This window comes from Grus americana, chromosome 2 (genome assembly GCF_028858705.1).
Source record: "Grus americana isolate bGruAme1 chromosome 2, bGruAme1.mat, whole genome shotgun sequence".
In the NCBI taxonomy this organism is placed as follows: Eukaryota; Metazoa; Chordata; class Aves; order Gruiformes; family Gruidae; genus Grus; species Grus americana.
In genome coordinates, this window is record NC_072853.1 from 24,310,231 (window position 1) to 24,330,512 (window position 20,282).

Consider the following 20,282-nt stretch of genomic DNA (forward strand, 5'->3'; position numbering starts at 1 on the left):
TGATGTAAATAAGCCCATTCTACAAGAAAATACAACACAACTTAAGACAGTGCTCCCCTAGTCAGCAGGTATCTATTATTTTAATCAAGATAATTTAATGCCATGGTGCCTTCCATCATGTAATAATACTCAAATCCATCTCTGTAAAAAAAAAAAAAGTAATAAGCTTTTTCAAATGTTTTTCATGTTTCTTACTAATAAGTTACTTTCACAACACTATCAGAACATACAACTGCATTTCCATTTTAGACAGAAATTATCATTGAAAAGAAAGGTTGATAAAAAAATATTTCACTAATTCTGGAAGTCAGCTTGAATGCCAATTTTTTAATGTTTAGCACAGCAAAGTACTTCACAAATAAAAGCCTAACTCCCACTGCTTTAATTGGAACCACAGATACTGAGAACCACAAAATACGTAGCACTACAAAAGTTCTTCCTCAAGTACAAGGAACATGTATTTAGTGTCCACTTGTGAAAAACACACTGGAAGCATTTAATATCAGATGAAAATTCCTAGAAATTGAACTCCATCAAGAACAGATTTTTTTTTTTCTCCCCCTCCTCATTTCTTCCCTTATCCATAAAATATCTTCCAGCCTCTGCCACAAGAGGTATACCTACTGCAATTCTTCACTACAAAACACTGATTCACCCGTACAGTACCTCAACTTTGTGCACTGAGGGAGTCCTGTAGGAACTCAGGACCCAGTACAGGATTCTTTAGGTGAAGTTATACTACATATATCCAGAAGATAAAACAATTTAAGGCTGTCAGGAAATTTCATTTCTGGCTCTCTGAGCTAGTCACTCAGCAGTTAAATGCTCAGTAACAGGCAAAAGTCCTGCTGGTGTCCTGGGTGGAACCGGTACACACGGAGCTGGCTGTTAACATCTATGAAGCCTCTACTGAGCCTATGTATTCAAAGATTTCAAACTTGACCAAGTTTGGGAAGACCTGTATGGCAAAATGATAACAGGTACTCTTCTGATCAAAAGGTTTCCATAAAAAACAAGTTGGAGCTACTTCTTTTTAATCTGATTCATGATTTAAAATCTATTCTCTTCCAAATTCTTTTTTCCTACCAGTACCTGTCACCTTTAATTTACAAGTCTAGCTGGTCACCACACACCCCACTCGTCTTAGGTATCTGAAAGGAAGGCTTATGGGCACCAAACTCATTTTGAACTCAGTAATACATTCGGCACATGGAATAACAGCCCAGCGAGAAAATTTCTATTAGCATGTGCTATTTCATATAAAGAACTGAATAAATATCTGTGCATACATACCTTCTCACCCATGATTATGGGCATCAAGTGGTCTAGAAAATTGAATTCTGCCACAGGGATTATAATCGTACACTTAAGAACAGTGAATGTTGTAAGTCGAGTGGGAATGTATTCCTCCAATAATGCTATTTCTTCTGAGCTTGGCATAGTTCTATTTCCATCCATAATATCTATAATAAATCAAGATTACATACATTTGACTATAATATATAATATATCTCCTATAGTTGCTGTTTCAGAAATGGTTGAGGACTAGCAAAAAATGGAAAGCATTTCCCCCACACACACCTTCATAATTAATAATTTTATTCTACAGTGGTTCTACCTAAGGCTAAATGCAATGGTAACTGGATTTTCCTTACTTTGAAATCCATATAGTTCTTTCTTAGAAACTCATCTTAACAGTTTACCTTAGCTTGTTTCCATGCATCTTCCCTGTGTAACTATTATTTCAAACTAAAATACATACCAACAGGGATACTTTCTTCTCTAAGACTCCAAAATTAAGCTAGAGTTGTCAATGAAACAAGCCCTCCTTACTCAACAAGAGGCTTGTGATTGAAACAAATGGCCTCCAGAGTGTCTGAAATTCTCTCAGAGGTACATCCAACACTGATGGGGACACTGTGATTAATTTTATCTTTATTTCGAATTTTACTCTTTGGACTCCTAAGATCCCCTGACATATTTGGAGTTTAACTATTTGGAAGTTGCACCTTCAAGAGCACTGAAATCCGTCTGGTTTAATTCTGTGTATTTGCATATATGCAATAGGAGCAAACCTGGCTTAGTTCTGCTGTACGGCTCATATTCATGTTCCAGAGCACAAACTATCATTTTCATTATCCGGTGTACCGCGCTGCTATCCAATCGAAGATTGAGTGGGCCCACAATGAGGTTTTTTGTGGACATCTCCTGAACGTTTCCAAAATCTTCACTCTTTACTGAAGAAAGGTCTTGCTGATTCCCAGAAACTACAAGAAGTTTTATAAATAACAACAAATTACACCAAACAATTGGCCATAATAAAATTGTTTATCAGCTACTTTTGTTTCAAATCCTGGGATCACAGACTTATATTTATACAGAAAATATAACAATGCAAATTGAACACAAATATACCATGACTACTTTAACATGTTCAAACAAACACTATTCCTGTTTAATGCAGAGCAAACAGGGTAAGATTCTGCTTTGCCTCCAGGCACACCGCAACTTAGGAACTTTTCCATTAACTTTGTATCTCTCAAGCTTGGGACTCTGAAGATGTCCAAACTATCTCCAAACTTCTGTGGCAACTTAATCCCAGGTGCCAATGACAGCTGTACTGTTCAAAACTTTCCACAGTTTATCACAAAGATATCCATCCCAAACATTCAAGGAAAAGGTGTGCTGTGAAGAAACTACAGATACAGGCCCTCAAAATGCTAGCTGCTGGTACATGGGTTGGAACAGCAATGAGAATCACACTCCCTTGTATTGTCATAAACCAGACTGACTCTTTCTTCCATTCACCGATGAGGTAAACATGGGCAGTGAGAATGAAAACTTCTTTAATCATGATGTCTCAGATCATTTTTAGAAGGACCACCAGAGAGATAAAAGGGGGGTTTATTCTCTGCATCCAAAAGATCTAAGCTTTGTGCTCAGAATGGCAACTAGCGTACAAATTAAAGGATAGCTATTGTTTTTTCTGATATAGATATAGGGTAATGAGGTAGACTGAAATCACACATTCACTGCATACAGGCTACTCATCAGCTATCAAACAGTATGACTACATTTCTCTAAACACACTTCATGGAAATTCTTCAGTTAAACTATGCAAATTTCAGAAGCTTAAGTTTTCCTGTTACATATGACTTGTAAAATACCCTCACCCCCTAACATCTTTAGTTTGCAGAATTTCACTTGTACTTTTTTTTTCTAATAAATCACCACTTTGATAGTGTCTTCCTTGCTTTGACACAAGCACTAAACATCAAATGTTTTGCTAACCATTACACAAATGAACAATCTTGACAAAATAAGCATCAAGATTAAATGGATTCTGAGACCACTTAACCTACAAAAACGAAAAAATTCTGAGATTAAGTTGTAGGATGGCACTTCATTCAGTAAATCTGGATAGCGCATACTGCTTAATAGTACAGTAATCATCCACAATCCATCTGGTCATAGTTGTGACAAATAGGAAAGCCAGGAAATGCACAGCCACTGCCATCAATTTCACCTTGGTTTCCACTATTTAACACATCTGCAATCACAGGGCTGTCCATTTGAGATGTTCTCCTTGTACTCATGAGCAGTCATGCCACAGAAGCCAAAGTGGTGGACTGACTTCTTCCAGGATTCTCCTTCTCAATAGTAATATTTCTCAAGTGATTTCCAAGTTCTTATCCAATGTGGATCTTGTACGTCTACTCAAAGCAAGATAGATCTCATCCCTTCCTCTTTTCGCCCATCTGCCCGGATGCAAATTAACCTATTTCTTTGCATAAATCTAATAACCTCCTGCCCTTCTGTTACAGTAACCAACTAAACACACCTGTAGAGAACCATGAACCAAAACCATGGGAAAAACTGACAATTCCCAATTTTTGTTATACCATCTTCCTCGCTGACACAATCTGCCATACTAACATAAATGGCAAGACAAGCCCAGCTCATCACACCAGGCAGTGGGAGCTGCAGCTGTTGCAGACGTTTGACCTACCCACTTTGCCAAAGAGATGTAGGACCTGTCCACTTCTGAGTGGCTGAGGCTTTGCGGTTAAGCAGCCTGGCACGGTGTGATTCACAACTTCAAGGCAAATCTTACTTTTGAGCCAACTGGAAGAAAGCATGTTTTATTTCTGGTTGCCTGACAGGAATCTAGTCGTCTTTCACTCTCCAGGGGAATGCTCCCTTTTCCTCCCTCCTTTACTGTACTTATTCATAACAGTCCTTTTAATGGGGGAAGTGAGCTTCAGGGAAAAGGAAGGATTGCGGGGGGGGGGGCCTTATATTTAAATCATACTCTATAAAATGTTCTTGCTTCTAAGCACTGGTGAGGAAAAGGTTCCGGAATAAACTGACACTATCCCGAGTTTGACACAGAGTTGGTCTAATGCTCTGCAGGCCTTTATACTCAGAAGAAGAATTAACTTTGTCTCTAAAAGCCCAACAGAAGTCGATGGTGAGAGCATTTATAGCCTGTGCTTCCCTTGGTGTTTTATTTGGCATTTGAGAAAGAGAGAGATACTACCTTTAAAACCTATTCAAATCTTCGGATGGAACTGAAGTGACAACCCTCTTAATAAATCCTGAAAAAGACCTTTTTTAAAAAGGTCAGCCTGCTGTCAGGGTATGCTTTACTTAATATGCAGTTAACACGCATTTTCGTCCTTCCAGTGCTGTACAGTATCCAGTTCAGATGAACACTATTAAGTGTAAAAAACCATAACATCACATAAGAAATACCAAGGCCAAAAGCCTTTAGAAGTAATAACTGCCTCCCTTTTCAAAAAGGAAAAAAACCCCTCATTTCTATATATTGTATGTATATGAATAATATACTGAAATGACAGCATTTATACAAACCACTTTCTGGAACAGTTCTACATATTTCTATATATTTATAGAAATTCATATACATACAATATATAGAAATTCATATACATACATGAATAATATACTGAAGTGACAGCATTTATACAAACCACTTTCTGGAACAGTTCTATATATTTCTATATATTGTATGTATATGAATTTCTATATATTGTACATATATGAATAATATACTGAAGTGACAGCATTTATACAAACCACTTTCTGGAACAGTTCCATTTAATTCTAAGTGCAAAGAGAATGTGATAGAAAACCTATTGGTTCTGTAGAAGTAGGTGATCACATGTTACTTTTGAAACCTCACAGATCCATAAAGGTAAATAATTTCTGATCACTGAGTATTCAGCTCTCCGTAAAACATATTGCTAATTCTAACAAAAAAAAAAATCTTAAAATGAGAGGGCTGCATAATAAACTTGCCACCAAAATAGATAGGTACACATTATAAATAAAACATAACTTCAAAAGTACACCCCGTTAGGTCTGCAGGTCATGCAAATCAGCAATCAGGGAACTGATAGGCTACTTGATGTTTCAGGGAAATTATTATTTTGCATCAAAATACAAAACAAAAAAATAGAAAAATAAAGCTGGAAGGGAAGGACAGGCAGAATTTCAAAATAAGACTACTGTGCATGACTGTCTATCTTGTTTTCATTCAAAATACTAGAAGTGATTAATGCACTTCTGTAAGTGACAGATGAAACTCCTGAGGTTAATGTTATCCATGAGGCACTTGTGGTTTAATCAGTAATCACACACTTCAGCAAAGGTTAAAGGGGCAAAGAAGGTGTCAAACCAAAATTACCTTGACAGATAAAAATCTTACAATCACAGTAACTGCCTCCTATAACTTAAGTTGGGTTAGGTTTTTTTAGGAGAAGGTGGCGTGCACTGATTGTAACTAAAAACATAGTTAACAATGTCAAAAGAAGAAATAGTAAAATCTAAACTTTTACAGACATACTCTCATACAGACACCACATTAAAAATGTACCAAGATTTATATTGTTTTCAAAATCTTGATGTACTTATACCTTCCTTTCAAATGAAATACTTTACACGTATTTGTTCATGTTCTATTTAATAATTACATACTTGACTCACAATATGGAAAAATTAACTAGAAAACAACTAGCAAAAATGTCAAACTTGCTTTTGTGAAGAACAAAACTATTTGAAAAACTTAAGGTTTAAGTTCTTGATTCTAGAACTGTAACAACCATTTAAACCATTAATTTAAAAATTAATTACTCTATTCATTCTGTTATGTAGTCAGGTAGCTGAAATTGGAGGAGTAATACTGAACTAAAAGCACACAGCAAGGCTTGATAGGAAGCCAAGCTACATTTTGTGAGGTGCTTTCCTGGTGACTGATGTAGGAAATAAAAGCCAAGGCCCCAAGAAAGCAAACTGAAAGAAACAGAAGAGAAGCTGAGGAGGGGAAAAGGTAGTCAGAAAATACCAGTAGCCTGGCCTTGGGCGGGGGGGACAGGGAGAAGAAAAAAAAAAAAAAGTGTTTCTGACTTCAGCAATTTCTGAAAAGGGTTAGTTACAGTCAGAAAAAGAGATGTCAAATTCCTTGTGCATTCAGAGAAACAAGACAAAATACTCCACAAAATCAATTTTTCCTCATAATCAAATAATCTGTGCATATTCAAATTTCTATACCAAAATTCACAAAGGAGATAAATCTTACCCTAGGTCTTCAACTTCTCTACATAAAAGTTCAGTGTGCAATTAAATAGTTATGTTTTTATTAAAACCAGAAGTAGACTGCAGTAGAAGCTTGACTTAATGTACATTTTCTCAGCTTCACATCACACTCACGATACAGACAGCAAAGCCTCAAGGCCAGGAAAGAATTGTTAAATTACCTAGTGTCCCTCTATTATCGAAGGCAATAGCATCATTTATTTCTTTGTATTAGCTTTGCATGATCCATTCTCTCACCAAACTGCAAGTTTTTCTTTCCCACTCCTTTTATGCTTAACATTCAGCAAGTCCAGAAATCAAAAACTTTAGGAGTTCAAACTTCTCTTATATAGAGACAAAAACATGCAAAAAACCCCCAGATGAGTTCGACTAGGTAGCAAGGACAGATAAATGTTCAGCCATAGAACAGCAAGAAGATCCCAACAGATGTCCACAGAAATAAGGTTCATGATAATAAATACACAGGTCAGGCAGAAAGCATTATTTAGGCAGTAAAACTGCAGAACAGCAGCTGTAGATGACAATCTACCCAGGGGTGGGGAGAAATCACATTGCAATTCATGATAATAAATCTGTATAAAAATACATACGTATTACTTGCTGATACATTAACTCCTTTGTCCTGGCTTTTGTGACACTCGCAAAAGTAGATGTACTTACTACGCTGAATTGTCTCAGATTTAGAAATGAATTGATAGGCATCTCAAAAATTACTTAGAATTAGCCAATATCTATGTGTGCATTGTTTAGGCTAATATTTGCTCACAAAATTGTTCAGATATGCATGTTTAAAGATTAATTCTCCACATTATCTCTCATCCTTGCATTTTTCTTCATGGGAGAAAATGAACATCCTTTTCATCTTCTACACCAAGTAGATGATCAACTTCATTCTTCAACCAGGATTTCTCAAAAGAAATTCCTCCCCCTCCCAAAGTTAATAATGACAACAACTTTAAGAAAAAAAAAAAAATCATATTTTATGAACTTCTCCACTGCTACAAGAGCATTATTTTCAGTTTAACAACCAACTGTAAAAGATATCATTGTGATTATTTATGCAGGAGGAAAAAAGAGGAAAAAAAGAACACCACCAACAGTCAACAGCTAACCCAAACAGCTAATCTCAAACACATCGATGAAGATGAAACCATTTTAACAACGAACCTGATGGTAAATCTAAGGTAAGTCAGAGGACAGCTGGTCAAGGACCAGCTGGGCATGAAAAGTCTTTGTTTCTATTATTTAACAGGGCAAACAAAGAAAAAAAAGGTACCTTTGCCACTGGTGCTTTCCATTGTGTACAAGTAATCCATGTAGAAAGCCCCAAACCTCTGCATTCCAGCTATCTCTGTGTACGTCTCCTACCAACAAAGCAAAGCAAACAAAGAAAATGTTGTATAGGGAAAGAATCTTGAGATTACCAACTGATAGGTTGGTATGAGAGAGATATATTCATGTTTGGATTTGTGCATCAACACACGGAAAGGCTTATCAAAACAAAGGACAGAGGTTATCCCAAAGAATTCACCTTTCCAATAGGTAATGTAACTTCAATTTGAGGCCACACAAAGGCACATCCATAATTCCAGCGGACATGCTGACCAATTCATCAATAACATCTAGTTAATTAGTACCTTTAATGGAGTAAATATGCTTCACTTGACCTCTTCCATACAACAGATCTACCTAATTAAACACAGTGAAAACTGAAGATGATTCATTCTGGTTCTTTTATTTAAGTAATATTGTGGGTTTGTCTTTAAACAATAGGAAACTTAAGACTTTATGCCATCATAGTAGATTATATTATGTATAAATCCCAATTACATAGCAAGTTTTCTTCCCCTCTTTCCAGAAAATAGGCAAATCATACAAACATCAAAGACAGGCCAAGGAAAGAGTAAAACTTAAAACTAAAACACACTATGGGAAATGTTTGAAAATGTATAAGTAATTGTGATTTCACTAATAAATTCCATTTTTTTAAATGGGATTCCTTCAGGGTTACACTTCATCAGTAGTACTAAAAAGGTAAAAATAGTAACATTTAAAGAAATTAGATATATTCAAAACTGTAAATGGCTAACCTGTATGATTAACACAGAGCATAGAACTCCACCTATAAACACACCTGGAAGGGACCACCTTGGTCATCGCATCCAGTCTTTAATAATTGCAGCAATCAAGGAATAAAGTTTTACTGCACAATTCACAACAGAGACTATCGGTGACCGAAAAGTTGTCTCTACCAAAGGCAGAATTAACAAATATAGCGCGCACACAATAAATTTAACATTGCCCAAGATCTGGTTTCCAAGAGAGCACTTAGTTCAAAGACCACAAAGTACTTACTGATTGGGTTTAAAGATATATGTGCTGGTAAAGCTTGAACTTCTGCTAGCATTCCCTCACATCTCTGTTTTTCTCTGCAGGTGTTCTGTAGTTAGTGCTTTTGGAAACTATGGCATTAATTCAGCTTTTGGGGCAGAAGGGGAGTTTGAGGTTTCTTTTGGACATGTGATTGTTACTTTTTTTTTTTAATAAAAAACCAAAACACAAACAGGTTTACTTTTTTTTGGCCATCTGCAAAGTAAGATTCAGTTAAGCATGACAAACTAATGAAAATCTGTCCTCTAATAGTACACAGATCTAAATAATCATTTAAAAAAATCCATTAGAGAGCATTAGAATTTTTTTTTCTAAGCAAAATGTAATTGTCTGACCTTATGATGAGCTGCATCCAATATAAATTCTGCACGAATACTATTATTTTCCGGACTTCTGTAATCAAATAGTGAATTTGTAAGGTATGTCATCCCTTTTGCACTCAAATTTTCTCCACAATTAAAGAAGTAGGCCTCCTTCATGAAGTAGCAGAACATAAAATAAGGCAAGGGAGAAAAAAATATAGTCAACAGAGCAGTTTCGATTCTGTCATAACACACTAATGACATGACAGCATCCCTCAAGAGCATATTTCATTTACAAATGACGACAATTAAAATAACTTTATTCAAACAACATTGAAGTTGCTTTCTACTCCCTCCCATTTTCAAATTAATAAAAGTGGCCTCAGCTAGTGAATATTATACAACCCATGTCACAGAACATACTAGTATCACTTTAACACAAAATAACCTCAGATTATCATTACTCCATATTCTGCCCCACCCTCATAACTATAGATGATCTTGTCACTACATCCTTCATCTCTCGCACTAACCAAAGCCTTTCAGATGCTTTATCTATCCTCTTCATGATAAGCAGTTATTTCAATGTATGGCCTCCTCACTACCCTATCACTCTTTTTTATTCATCTAGATTTTTACATGCCTTCTCCATATCTCAAACCTTCCATCCTTCTGAAATCAACACAACTTTTACATCAAGAGTTTTTCTTCCAAAAAAGTTATTTAAATGAGACTGACTTTTCCCAACTATCTATTCTCAATCACATACAACAAATCTAGAACCTTTATGAAAGGCACAGTCCCAACTATAGCAGGACAGAAAGAGAACAGGTGAGAACATCACTACCATTTTCACAAAAGCAGGTATTTTCTTAAATTCACATCCTAGAGGGTTGCAGAAAAATGAAAAAGAGAAAAATCCTCAAAGTCCCTTATCAGCCAACCTACAGGAAACTCATTTGCTCATCCACCCACCCCAATCCAAAAAAATCACTTATGATTTTATACCTCACAATCTTATTGTTGCTGCAGACAAGGCTGCTGCCCACCCTCACATCTCCAACCACGTCTCCCTTGCATCTAACAAGGCCAGGAGAGCATCTTCTACAGTTGGGTAATGCCTGCCTCCCCAGCCTGTCTTTCTGGAAGAGCCTGTGTCTATCCACTACAGCACACCTGCCATGTAGGTGTGTCCTACCACACCTCTATAATCCCAACAATGTCCTACTCTACAGCTGTGTAAGGATATCTAATTATTTTTCTTTGTTTTCTGTGCTGCATGCATTTGTATCCGAATGCTTGAAAGGGATGCCAAGCCATGCTGCTTTCACAAGGGAACTATAAGAACCTGTCCCATCATACTTATCGTAGTACAGCATGTTATCATTTTCCACATAACAAGATACTTGACATTGATATACAGTCACTTTATATCTTCTTCCACATTCTTAATTCTTCTCCTCAAAATACTTTCTAAGACTTCACAGAGCACTGCCATCAAGTTAACAGGTCTCTTGTTGGCTGCATTACTTGTTTTTATTTAAACACAATAACTGCTATTCTCCAGTACTTCAGGGCACTATTCTATCAACAGTTCAACCAAAAATCCATATGCACCACTTCGTTCAATATTTTAAGAACAGTTCATATGGATATCTGATTTTGTCTTATTAAGCAATTCAAGCTTTGCTTCTATTTATAATATAGAAATTAATACTGTTTTACTCCCTCACTTGATACTGCCCTCATCAAACTTATTGAAAAATGAGGCAAAACACTCACTTAATATTTGAGCTACACTTCTATCACCTTTAACATACAGTGTTCCCATTTCTTCCCTTCCAATCTTCTGTTGATTTAAGTACTTTCAAAGGTTTTCAACTGTGTTTTAATTTGTTATACAAGATCAAAGTATGCAGACATGCATAATGATGGGGGGTAGTGGGGTTGTCAAAAAAAAAAAAAAAGCCTTATGTTTTGCATCTCCTCACTCTTGGACATTTGTCTTTCCAACTGTAAGGAATAGACGTTGAGTTCTATATTCCAGTGACACATTCAAAAAAAACTTAAATCACAATTGGTAACACCAGCCTTTCTAAATGCTTACAATCAAATATTTTAATAAATAAATTGGCCTTCTATGATGGAGTGACTACATCAGTGGACAAGGGAAGAGCTATGGATGCTGTCTATCTGGACTTCTGTAAGGCCTTTGACACAGTTCCCCACAACATCCTTCTCTAATTTAGAGAGATAGAGATTTGATGGACGGACTGTTCAGTGGATGACAAATTGGTTTGATGGCCACATCCAGAGGGTAATGGTCAATGGCTCTATGTCCAGATGGAGATCAGTGATGAGTGGTGTCCCTCAGGAGTCCATACTGGGACTAGCACTGTTTCATATCTTCATCAGTGACATAGTGGGATCAAATGCACCCTCAGCAAGTTTGCAGACAACACCAAGCTGAGTGGTGCAATTGACACTCCTGAAGGACAGGATGCCATCCAGAGGGACCTGGACAAGCTCAAGAAGTGAGCCCATGTGAATGTCATGAGGTTCAACAAGGCCACGTGCAAGGTCCTGCACATGGGTCAGGGCAACCCCTGCTATCAATACAGGCTGGGGGATGGACGGATTCAGAGCAGCCTTGAGGAGAAGGACTTAGGGGTACTGGGCAATGAAAAGCTGGACATGAGTCAAAGCACAGCACACTTGCAGACCAGAAAGCCAACCATGTCCTGGACTGCACCAAAAGAAGTGTGACCAGCACATTGAGGAAGGTGGTTCTGCCCCTCTACTCTGCTCTCATGAGACCCCACCTGGAGTACTGCGTCCAGCTCTGGGATCCTCAGGACAGGAAAGACATGGAGCTGTTGGAGCAGGTCCAGAAGAGGGCCACAAAGAGGATCAGAGGGCTGGAGCACCCCTCCTATGAACAAAAGCTGAGAGGTCTGGGGAGACCTTATTGTAGCCTTTCAATACGTAAAGGAGGCTTATAAGAAAGATGCAGGCAGACTTTAGTAGGGCCTGTTGTAATAGGACAAAGGGTAATGGTTTTAAATTAAAAAAAAAAGATTTAGACTAGATAAGGAAGAAATTTTTTACAAGGGTGGTGAAACCCTGGAGCAGGTTGCCCAGAGAGGTTGTTGATGCCCCAATTCCTGGAAACATTCAAGGTCAGGTTGGACAGAGCTCTGAGCAACCTGATCTAGTTGAAGATGTCCCTGCTTGTTGCGGAGGGTGGTGGACTAGATGACCTTTAAAAGGTCCCTTCAAACCCAAACTATTCTATGATGATTCTAAAGCATACCAGAACTGCTTATTCATATTATATGATGATTCTACCAGAACTGCTTATTCAGCAAGTTAACTGATATTTCAATATACTCACTTCATCACTCCTATTCATGTTCTCTTCAAAGTCTTTAATTCCCATAATTCCTTTAAGGCACAAAGCTTGGCAACCAACAAAACCTATCTGGCAATCAAAGAAAAGTTCACCTTTCATAAGGACCTAGTGAGGAAAAAAAAAAAGCAATATTTTGAAGAATTCTACTCTATGAGAAAAAGATGGAGAGAATTGAAATACGTTTAGGTTTATACATTTGGAGTTTTAACAAATAGCAAGTTAATCAAAAAGTGCACTCAGAAGGAAGGGATTACTTTAGACTCTGATCACTATAGCACTAGAAATTTAGAGAATTTCTATCTAAATTATTATTACAATAAACACATCCAATATAGCAGAATATGAACAAAGAGTAATGAAATAATTTCAAAATACTTTATTAGTAACTATTTACAATGAATCAAAAAAACCCTGTCAATGGAAACTTACCTCAACTGTGGTTCCTTCTTGTTCCCAGCATATAACTTCTTTGGATTTTACTTTTTGAGGGCTGTAATAACTACTTTCAGCTTGCATTTCAGTGAGCTATGAAACAATAGGATAAACACCTTGAATAAGTCAATATCAGTATTAAACAACAGTAACATCATTAATATACAGAACTGATGAAGACAAAGCAAATTATGGGCTAAAATTTATTAACAAGCAGGAAACAGGTGCAGTTAAACAGCTGTAACGCGTTATCCATATAAGAACTTCTCATATTCAACTTCTGGTTGAAGTATGCCAGAACAGAAAGTTTTAAATCCACTACAGTATTTTTAGTTTGCTTATCTAAAAAGAAACTATGTGAAAAAGATGAAACAGATACACAGCTGCATTATTAACATAGTATCAAATTAGCTTATGAATTGCTGTAAAAATCCATAAATACATTAGTTAATCTTCCCAGCAAATAATTAAACAGCATGATGATATTAAGGAAACACTCTGATTACAACCATACTCATTTTTGTTACTTGTCATGGCAATTGAGAGAAACATGCATTTATATTTTTTGCATGATTTTGATATAAACATTTAAAGTGGTAAAACACATATAATCAGCTTAAAAAGCATATAACCTGCAGCTAAGAAAAAGGAGAAAAGGCACAAAATAATGAAGGTGTTATGTTTTGCATTAAAAAAAATACTTGTTTCTTAACGTTGAGCAGCTTAAATAGTTCAAATTCTAATTGTTATACAAAAAAATCCACAAGCTCTCATTATTTTCAAGAATGCATACACATGGATGTTGTTTCAAATTAAAATTTTGTAATCCAAATGTCCAAGAAAATTGGATTAAAAAAAAAAATCACTGATCGCCCTTCAGCTGTGTGCAATTATTATAGAGGAAAAGCAATTAATTGATTAAAAGAAAACAGACATTACAAGAATCATTTTCACCATTATTAGAAAATGCTACATTTAATTTGGCATGATTTTTAGCTGGAATGATATCAACTGTTCAGAATGCTAATGCAGAAATTTGACCTTATTTTTTAACCAAAATATGAACCACAAATTAATTCCATACATTCTTTGCATGCAAGCAGAACAATGAATTCTGTTTTCCTCCTAACTGTCACCATATTAGTATCACACACCACTTTGCATTTAAAATTTAAAATATAACATCTTACATTCTATAAGTAGTTTTTATCACTTCCTAATATAAAATGCGTAAGCTTCCCAGTGAAACTTTAGGAAAGTCCAATCCACCAAATCTTAATCAAAAAAAGAAGTTCATATTATTTTTAATGAGTTTTTTCACGTGAGGAAAGAGCACACAAAATTACTACTGTATGACAAAGCACTAAGGAAAGAAGATGCTGAGCCATGACACATGAGAAATTTGAGTTTTGGTTTGTTGGGTGGGTTTTAAGTGGTGTCCCAGGGATATAATTAAAGAAGGAAAAAAAAAAAAAGATTTTCCATTATTTATTTTTAGCCTGGGTTTTTTGGGTGTTTTTTTGTTTGGCTTGGTTTTGGTTTTTTTTTCAATGAAAGCTGAAGCAGATTGACAGAAAAGAGCATGACTGAACGTCTGTTGATGCTTTATGTCCTCAAATTTTGCAACCCAATTTGCCAGGAGACTGAAGGCTTAAAACATTAACCTCCTCACAGAATGCCTGCAGCTCCCAAAGTCACGTGTCTCATCCCTTCTGACAGGTACTGAGCAGCTAAATGCTCTGCTATGCCACCAAACAAAAATCGCTAAGGGAAAATAGCCATGAAGTCGCTCAAAACAGTTTCCTGTGCACAGATGACAAACCAAATGGGCAGAACAGGGACAGGGAGCTGCTGATGGTATTGAGTGTATAATCAGGCACATAAACATTATGTGAGGGTTATGAAAGTACCACAGTTCATCTAAAAGGCTCAAAGTCATAAAAATCAACCTTAGTTATTCTGCTGCTCATAGAAATAGTATTATTTCCTGTTCTGAAGAGTTCTGGCCTTGATTTAATACATGTTTAATAGTAAAACCAAGAGCCACTTTCTATTATAGTTACATACATACTGTATATTGCTTGCATATAGTTAGGCATATGTATAAAGTATTTTTCTAATTCAGAACCTTAATTTTACTTTCTGTCAGTACATCTCCATATCTTATTCAGACTCTCCATATTCCCTTCTGCAAGCTTACAAAAGGAATAGAGAGAGGCCCAGCAACTATTTTGAGATTTGTTTACAGAAAATACTGAAATCTTTCTCTACGTGCATAGTTTATAGCTCAGAGTATATGTGTAATTTATCCCTTGTTTCTTAAATTTAATTCCAACTCATGGAAAAAAATTTCCACATTATCAATTTAAATTCATATTTGCACATATTATAGTTAAAAAAAAGAAACCACCATTCCTCCAATTTACAAGCTATATGAAGCTAAAACTTTTTTATAAAGAAGTATATTTATATAAACATTAGATGGATAGAATACTGCGATAAACATTCATAGAAAGTCTTAAGCTTTTTATCCCATCAAAAAACATTAATCTAAGTAAATCAAGTGGTTTCCCTTTAAAATGAAAATGTTCATACTCAAGTTCTACCTCAGATAGCAAAAAGACTTGACATTGCAATTAACAATACATTATGATGTGAGTGGAACTGTCAACATTGATTATTTTTGTTATTTATTAATGTAATATTCCCTGTCTCGCATCAAACAGTAGAAAAGCATTCAGATACTCTTTACACACTTTCTCAACAAGCCAAATAAATCATATATGACACAGAAATACTTACCTTAAAAGTTACTGTTGCCTTTGTACAGTAAAATCCAACTGAAATAATGGGATCCTTGAGGGACTGAGATTTCTGCTGATGTAGTGTTGTTCCATCATCAGTTCCGCTAGAATCATTCTCTTCATCATCGTAACTCACAATAGCAGGAACAAAAGACCAAGCCCAAGAAACCCATCCTTGCTGCTGGTCATCGTCTTGATGCAAATAAGGATCTTGATTAACATACTGTGTTGGATATTGCATTACTGAGCTTGTTTCATCTTCTGCGCCTTTTAAAACAAAAATTAAGTCAAATTTCAAATCAACCGTGCTTAAAAACTAATTTATTTTACTCAAAATTATAGTATTTGAAATTTATCTAGGATAATATTCCATGTATCATTCACTGATACTTGGTTTACAATGACAGAAACTAAGTAGAAATTTTAAATTTCTGAATACAAGTTTCTAAACACTTGATTTATTAACATTTTCCTCCAAAAAAATTAATAAAACTGTTGCAAAGATCCTTATCGTACATTTGCAGTGAGTCCAGAATTTGTCATCTATACCACACACTGTCAAGACTTCTTCTATTAAAGCCCTTCTGAAGCTGCAAATTAAACGCTACTACATAAGGATATATTACAATCTTGTAGCTTTCAATTTTAAAATGAAATGAAAAAGAACTTCAATTGCAAAAGCTGTAATAAGGAAAAAGGCACACACAATACAGATCCAAAAATTAAGGTTGAAAATCTCCTTTGTTTAAAAGTCAGCTTTTCAAGTATTCAACAATACAGGTTTATCTACGCTCAAAAAAGCTGCTATGCCACCTGTGAGTCACAAAAACAAATGCTGGTCTTCTGTGAGAAAAATATTAGAAATAGCATACAGAACAAAACAATGACTTCCCCAAATACACAAGTCTAAGATTCATGATCCAAACAGGTAACACCGTGCACGTACAAACAGCACAATTAGCTTAGCCTATCGTCACCTCTCTCATAGGACTCCCAAGAGGTATTAACTGCTTCAGAGTTATCACAGGTAGTACAGGATGCAGAACTGTTCCCACAGGGAAACAAATCTTGAATGCATTATATTATCTGGGAATGGAAATAGGCATATTCCATTTCTATTTACTTATTTTTAAGCTCAGAGGATCCACTCTAATAAGTTTTAGAGCTTTTAGTCTTTTAGTCTAATTATTTATACACTTGCCCAATGGGAGAAAACCACTCATGAGAATTCTCTGCAGATGCTTGGAGGTGAGGACTCCTCCTCACAGAAGGGCAATGCAAGCTTCCTTCCTGCTCGCTTTACAAAACAGTGTCAGAGATCAGATTTCAATCCAAATGTAAATCTTGAAACCTAGGAAATACAGAAGAGGTGCACAGACAGCCTTGGAAATCGCCAAGAGGCAGAACTGTCAGATGCAGAAGGAAAAAGAATTGATATGGAGCATGACTCCAGTCATTTAGCCTAGACTGTTGTTGGCAAGCACAGAAGAAATGGTGGAAGCTCTGCCAAAAGAGAAAATCTGGTGGTGTGGGACCTGGGTCATTTATAACATTTGGTCTACGTAGCCATAAAATTCAGCCATCATTTAGCATACCTCTTTGGTGCAGTATGTGTACACAGAGACAACAGTAAAAGATGCCAAATAATAGTTTTGTTTGTAATATTTATAGTATTTTGGAAGCCATTAAAATAGGACAGAACAGCAGCTAGACTGAAATGGTGATATCTATACACTGAGAAAGAAGACAGAAAAAGAGGAAGATACACCTATCTTCCATCACTAAGTTAAAACTACTATGACCATTATGTAATCAACAGTCAAACTTTGGAACAAATGCACATCAGCCTAGTAAGCAACACACAGCATCTTCTAAACAATTCGAAGCATAAATATAATGTCAATTCCTTTATAACAACTAAGGCATGAAGGGGAGTATGTACTTTGGAAACACAGAGCCTCTTTGGTTTTAACTAACTACACTAACCACTGCATCAACTGCAAACATATAGGAGAGTGAAATATAATGATAAAGCCCCTGTGTTTTACTTATATGAGTTTGTTCCAGTGTGATCTCAGCTATGGGTATCTAGCAACAGTGGATTTAGAAACCTGATGAATAGGAGCATTTTGTCCTTTAACAATCTTTCTTCATAGTGCAGGGCAGTGATTCCAGTTAAGAAATACATTTTATATAAATTACAAGATTGCCATGTGACTGCCTCTCACTGTTTCCATGTTGAAATCAAGTTTGATCTTCAGAAATTCACTATGCTTTCTTTTAAAGACTTTGAGATACTTATCTCTAAGAGTCTGGAAACTGGTATCTCTCACCATAAGTCTGGAACTAACCCAGTAGAAAATTACTCTTTGTATTTATTTTTTCTGCCTGCATTAGTTTTCAACCAGGTAAGGCTGATCCAGCTTAGCCCATGGCTACATAAACACAAGTGCTGGCACCAGGGGAAGAGGGAGGGAATGCATCACCATCCCTGCTGGCAACAGCATCGATTTTCATCTGGTTGAATTGACCATGAAACTGCATAAATGAAACTTGGTAAGTACTTCAAGAACACAGCTGTAGATGTTCATTCTTGTATCACTAAATAATGTAGATTTTAGACTACGTTTCCTCATCTGTATTTAACCACCATAAGCTAAAGAAGCTACTTCAAACTCACAGCTAAGACGACAGTATCATTACTTATTAATACAAAGCTTACAAAATAAATCATCTTAAAAAAAAAAAGATAAATTTGAAAGGAACAAGAGTTATCTGGATGATAACAGTTTTGGTGCTGACCTTGAGAATGCAATAGCCCTTAAATTTGTCCTTGGGGCATGAACTGTCCTTGGAGAATCTCAACTGTAATAACACACATTCTTTCAGAGTAACAAATATTTTCTATATGACTTTCCTTTGCATGTATTTATTATATAAGGAATGCACAGAAATTACTAACGTACAGAAAAACGGCAAGTTCAATGTTTGTAAAAGTTCGTTCTACATGCCCCCCCAACCCCCCGCCCCGATATGTGTATACTATTCAGTGGCTGTGTTGCCAAACTGAGTTTTATTTGAAAGAAGACATTCATTTTAATCTATACCACAGAAAGACAATAATCAGTACTACCAGGAATCAGTACTGCAAAGTAGACTTAAAAGTTTCTTCTTATTTCTGCGTCAAGAACATCATCTTCCTTAAACTCAAACCCCTGGATCCTACTAGATCAGAATACACTCCCACCTTACAGACAAATATAAATCAAGGGAAGAAATCGTAACTCCCTTTTGCTGCTGAGTTGCACAGTCAACTAGATAGGGAATGTGACTGTAACATATAAAAGCTTCAGGATCAACTCTAGAGAATCTGCTTTTTCATAGCATGTTTCTCCATTTACTAAATAAACTTCCCCAAGCTTCTACTCCCAAGTCTTGTCTAACCATAAATTGAAACTACCCTAGTGAAAAGCCGATTGATAAGGAGAGAGAGAATGAATCACCTTCCAAATTTGTTAAGAAATAAAGAATGATGCCACAACAATTCTGAAGTGCTGATATAACACCAATAATTATTCTAAAGTGCTTCCCATGATATTACTTGGGGTTGCTAATCAATTATTTTAAAATTCCAATTATTTAAACAATATCCCAACCTCAATACAATTAGGAGCAGATGTATGAGTTAGTTAAGGGTGAGCTACAGAACAAGCGGCAGCGATTTTAAAACACCAGACAAGGGGTAGGAGATCCATTTTCTATTTTAATGGCAGAGGAGACTAAATAATGTGAAATATCACAACAAAAGGGCAAGTGCCTCTGGGCTGAGGCAGAAATCACAGGACAATTAATCTCAAAGTGATATGTAAGTGCAGATATCCAATAAGCAGAGGAAGGCATCAGGTGTCTGACAATGCCAATCCAAAAAGTGTTTTTGTTTCATATCCCGCTTACAAATTTAAGCGGATCAATTGGAAATACACTTTGCTCACTGGAAGCATTAAAAAAAAAAGCTTGCATTCTGCCATCTACATTAAGCCACTTTTAAAATCATCAGCAGAAAAACTGGCCTAATATTTAAGCTTGTATTTATTAAGTAAAAACGAAAGGTCAACCTGTGACTCATGCCTTTCAAAGATTTAATCAGATTTTTTGGGCTCTCTACTTCAGAAGTATTAACGTTTTTCAAGAGAAAAGAAAATGGCAAGACAACATAAAATAGCAGTTTAAAATGCATTAAAAAAATCTGGTTTTCCACAAGAAGGTTTTATTTCCTAAAACAAGAAAAACATTTAATAGGAACAAATTTAATCTCCCCAATTT

At 36.0% G+C, this 20,282-nt stretch overlaps 1 protein-coding gene across 7 annotated transcripts in view; it reads right to left on the minus strand.

Annotated features, from left to right (window-relative positions):
* The window catches only part of VPS13B (vacuolar protein sorting 13 homolog B), a 485,973-nt gene that overhangs the window by 400,725 nt on the left and 64,966 nt on the right, over positions 1-20,282 (minus strand). For all 7 annotated transcript variants that reach the window (XR_008575696.1, XM_054815083.1, XM_054815086.1 and 4 more), the window contains exons 8-14: positions 15,958-16,226; positions 13,153-13,248; positions 12,706-12,828; positions 9,345-9,482; positions 7,895-7,982; positions 2,076-2,267; positions 1,294-1,463 (exon numbers count right to left, since the gene is read on the minus strand). Coding sequence is in view for 6 of the 7 variants with exons in the window: in XM_054815083.1 (XP_054671058.1) it covers positions 1,294-1,463; positions 2,076-2,267; positions 7,895-7,982; positions 9,345-9,482; positions 12,706-12,828; positions 13,153-13,248; positions 15,958-16,226 (1,076 nt within the window). In the remaining variant the exon portion in view is untranslated. The remainder of the gene's footprint in view (positions 1-1,293; positions 1,464-2,075; positions 2,268-7,894; positions 7,983-9,344; positions 9,483-12,705; positions 12,829-13,152; positions 13,249-15,957; positions 16,227-20,282) is intronic.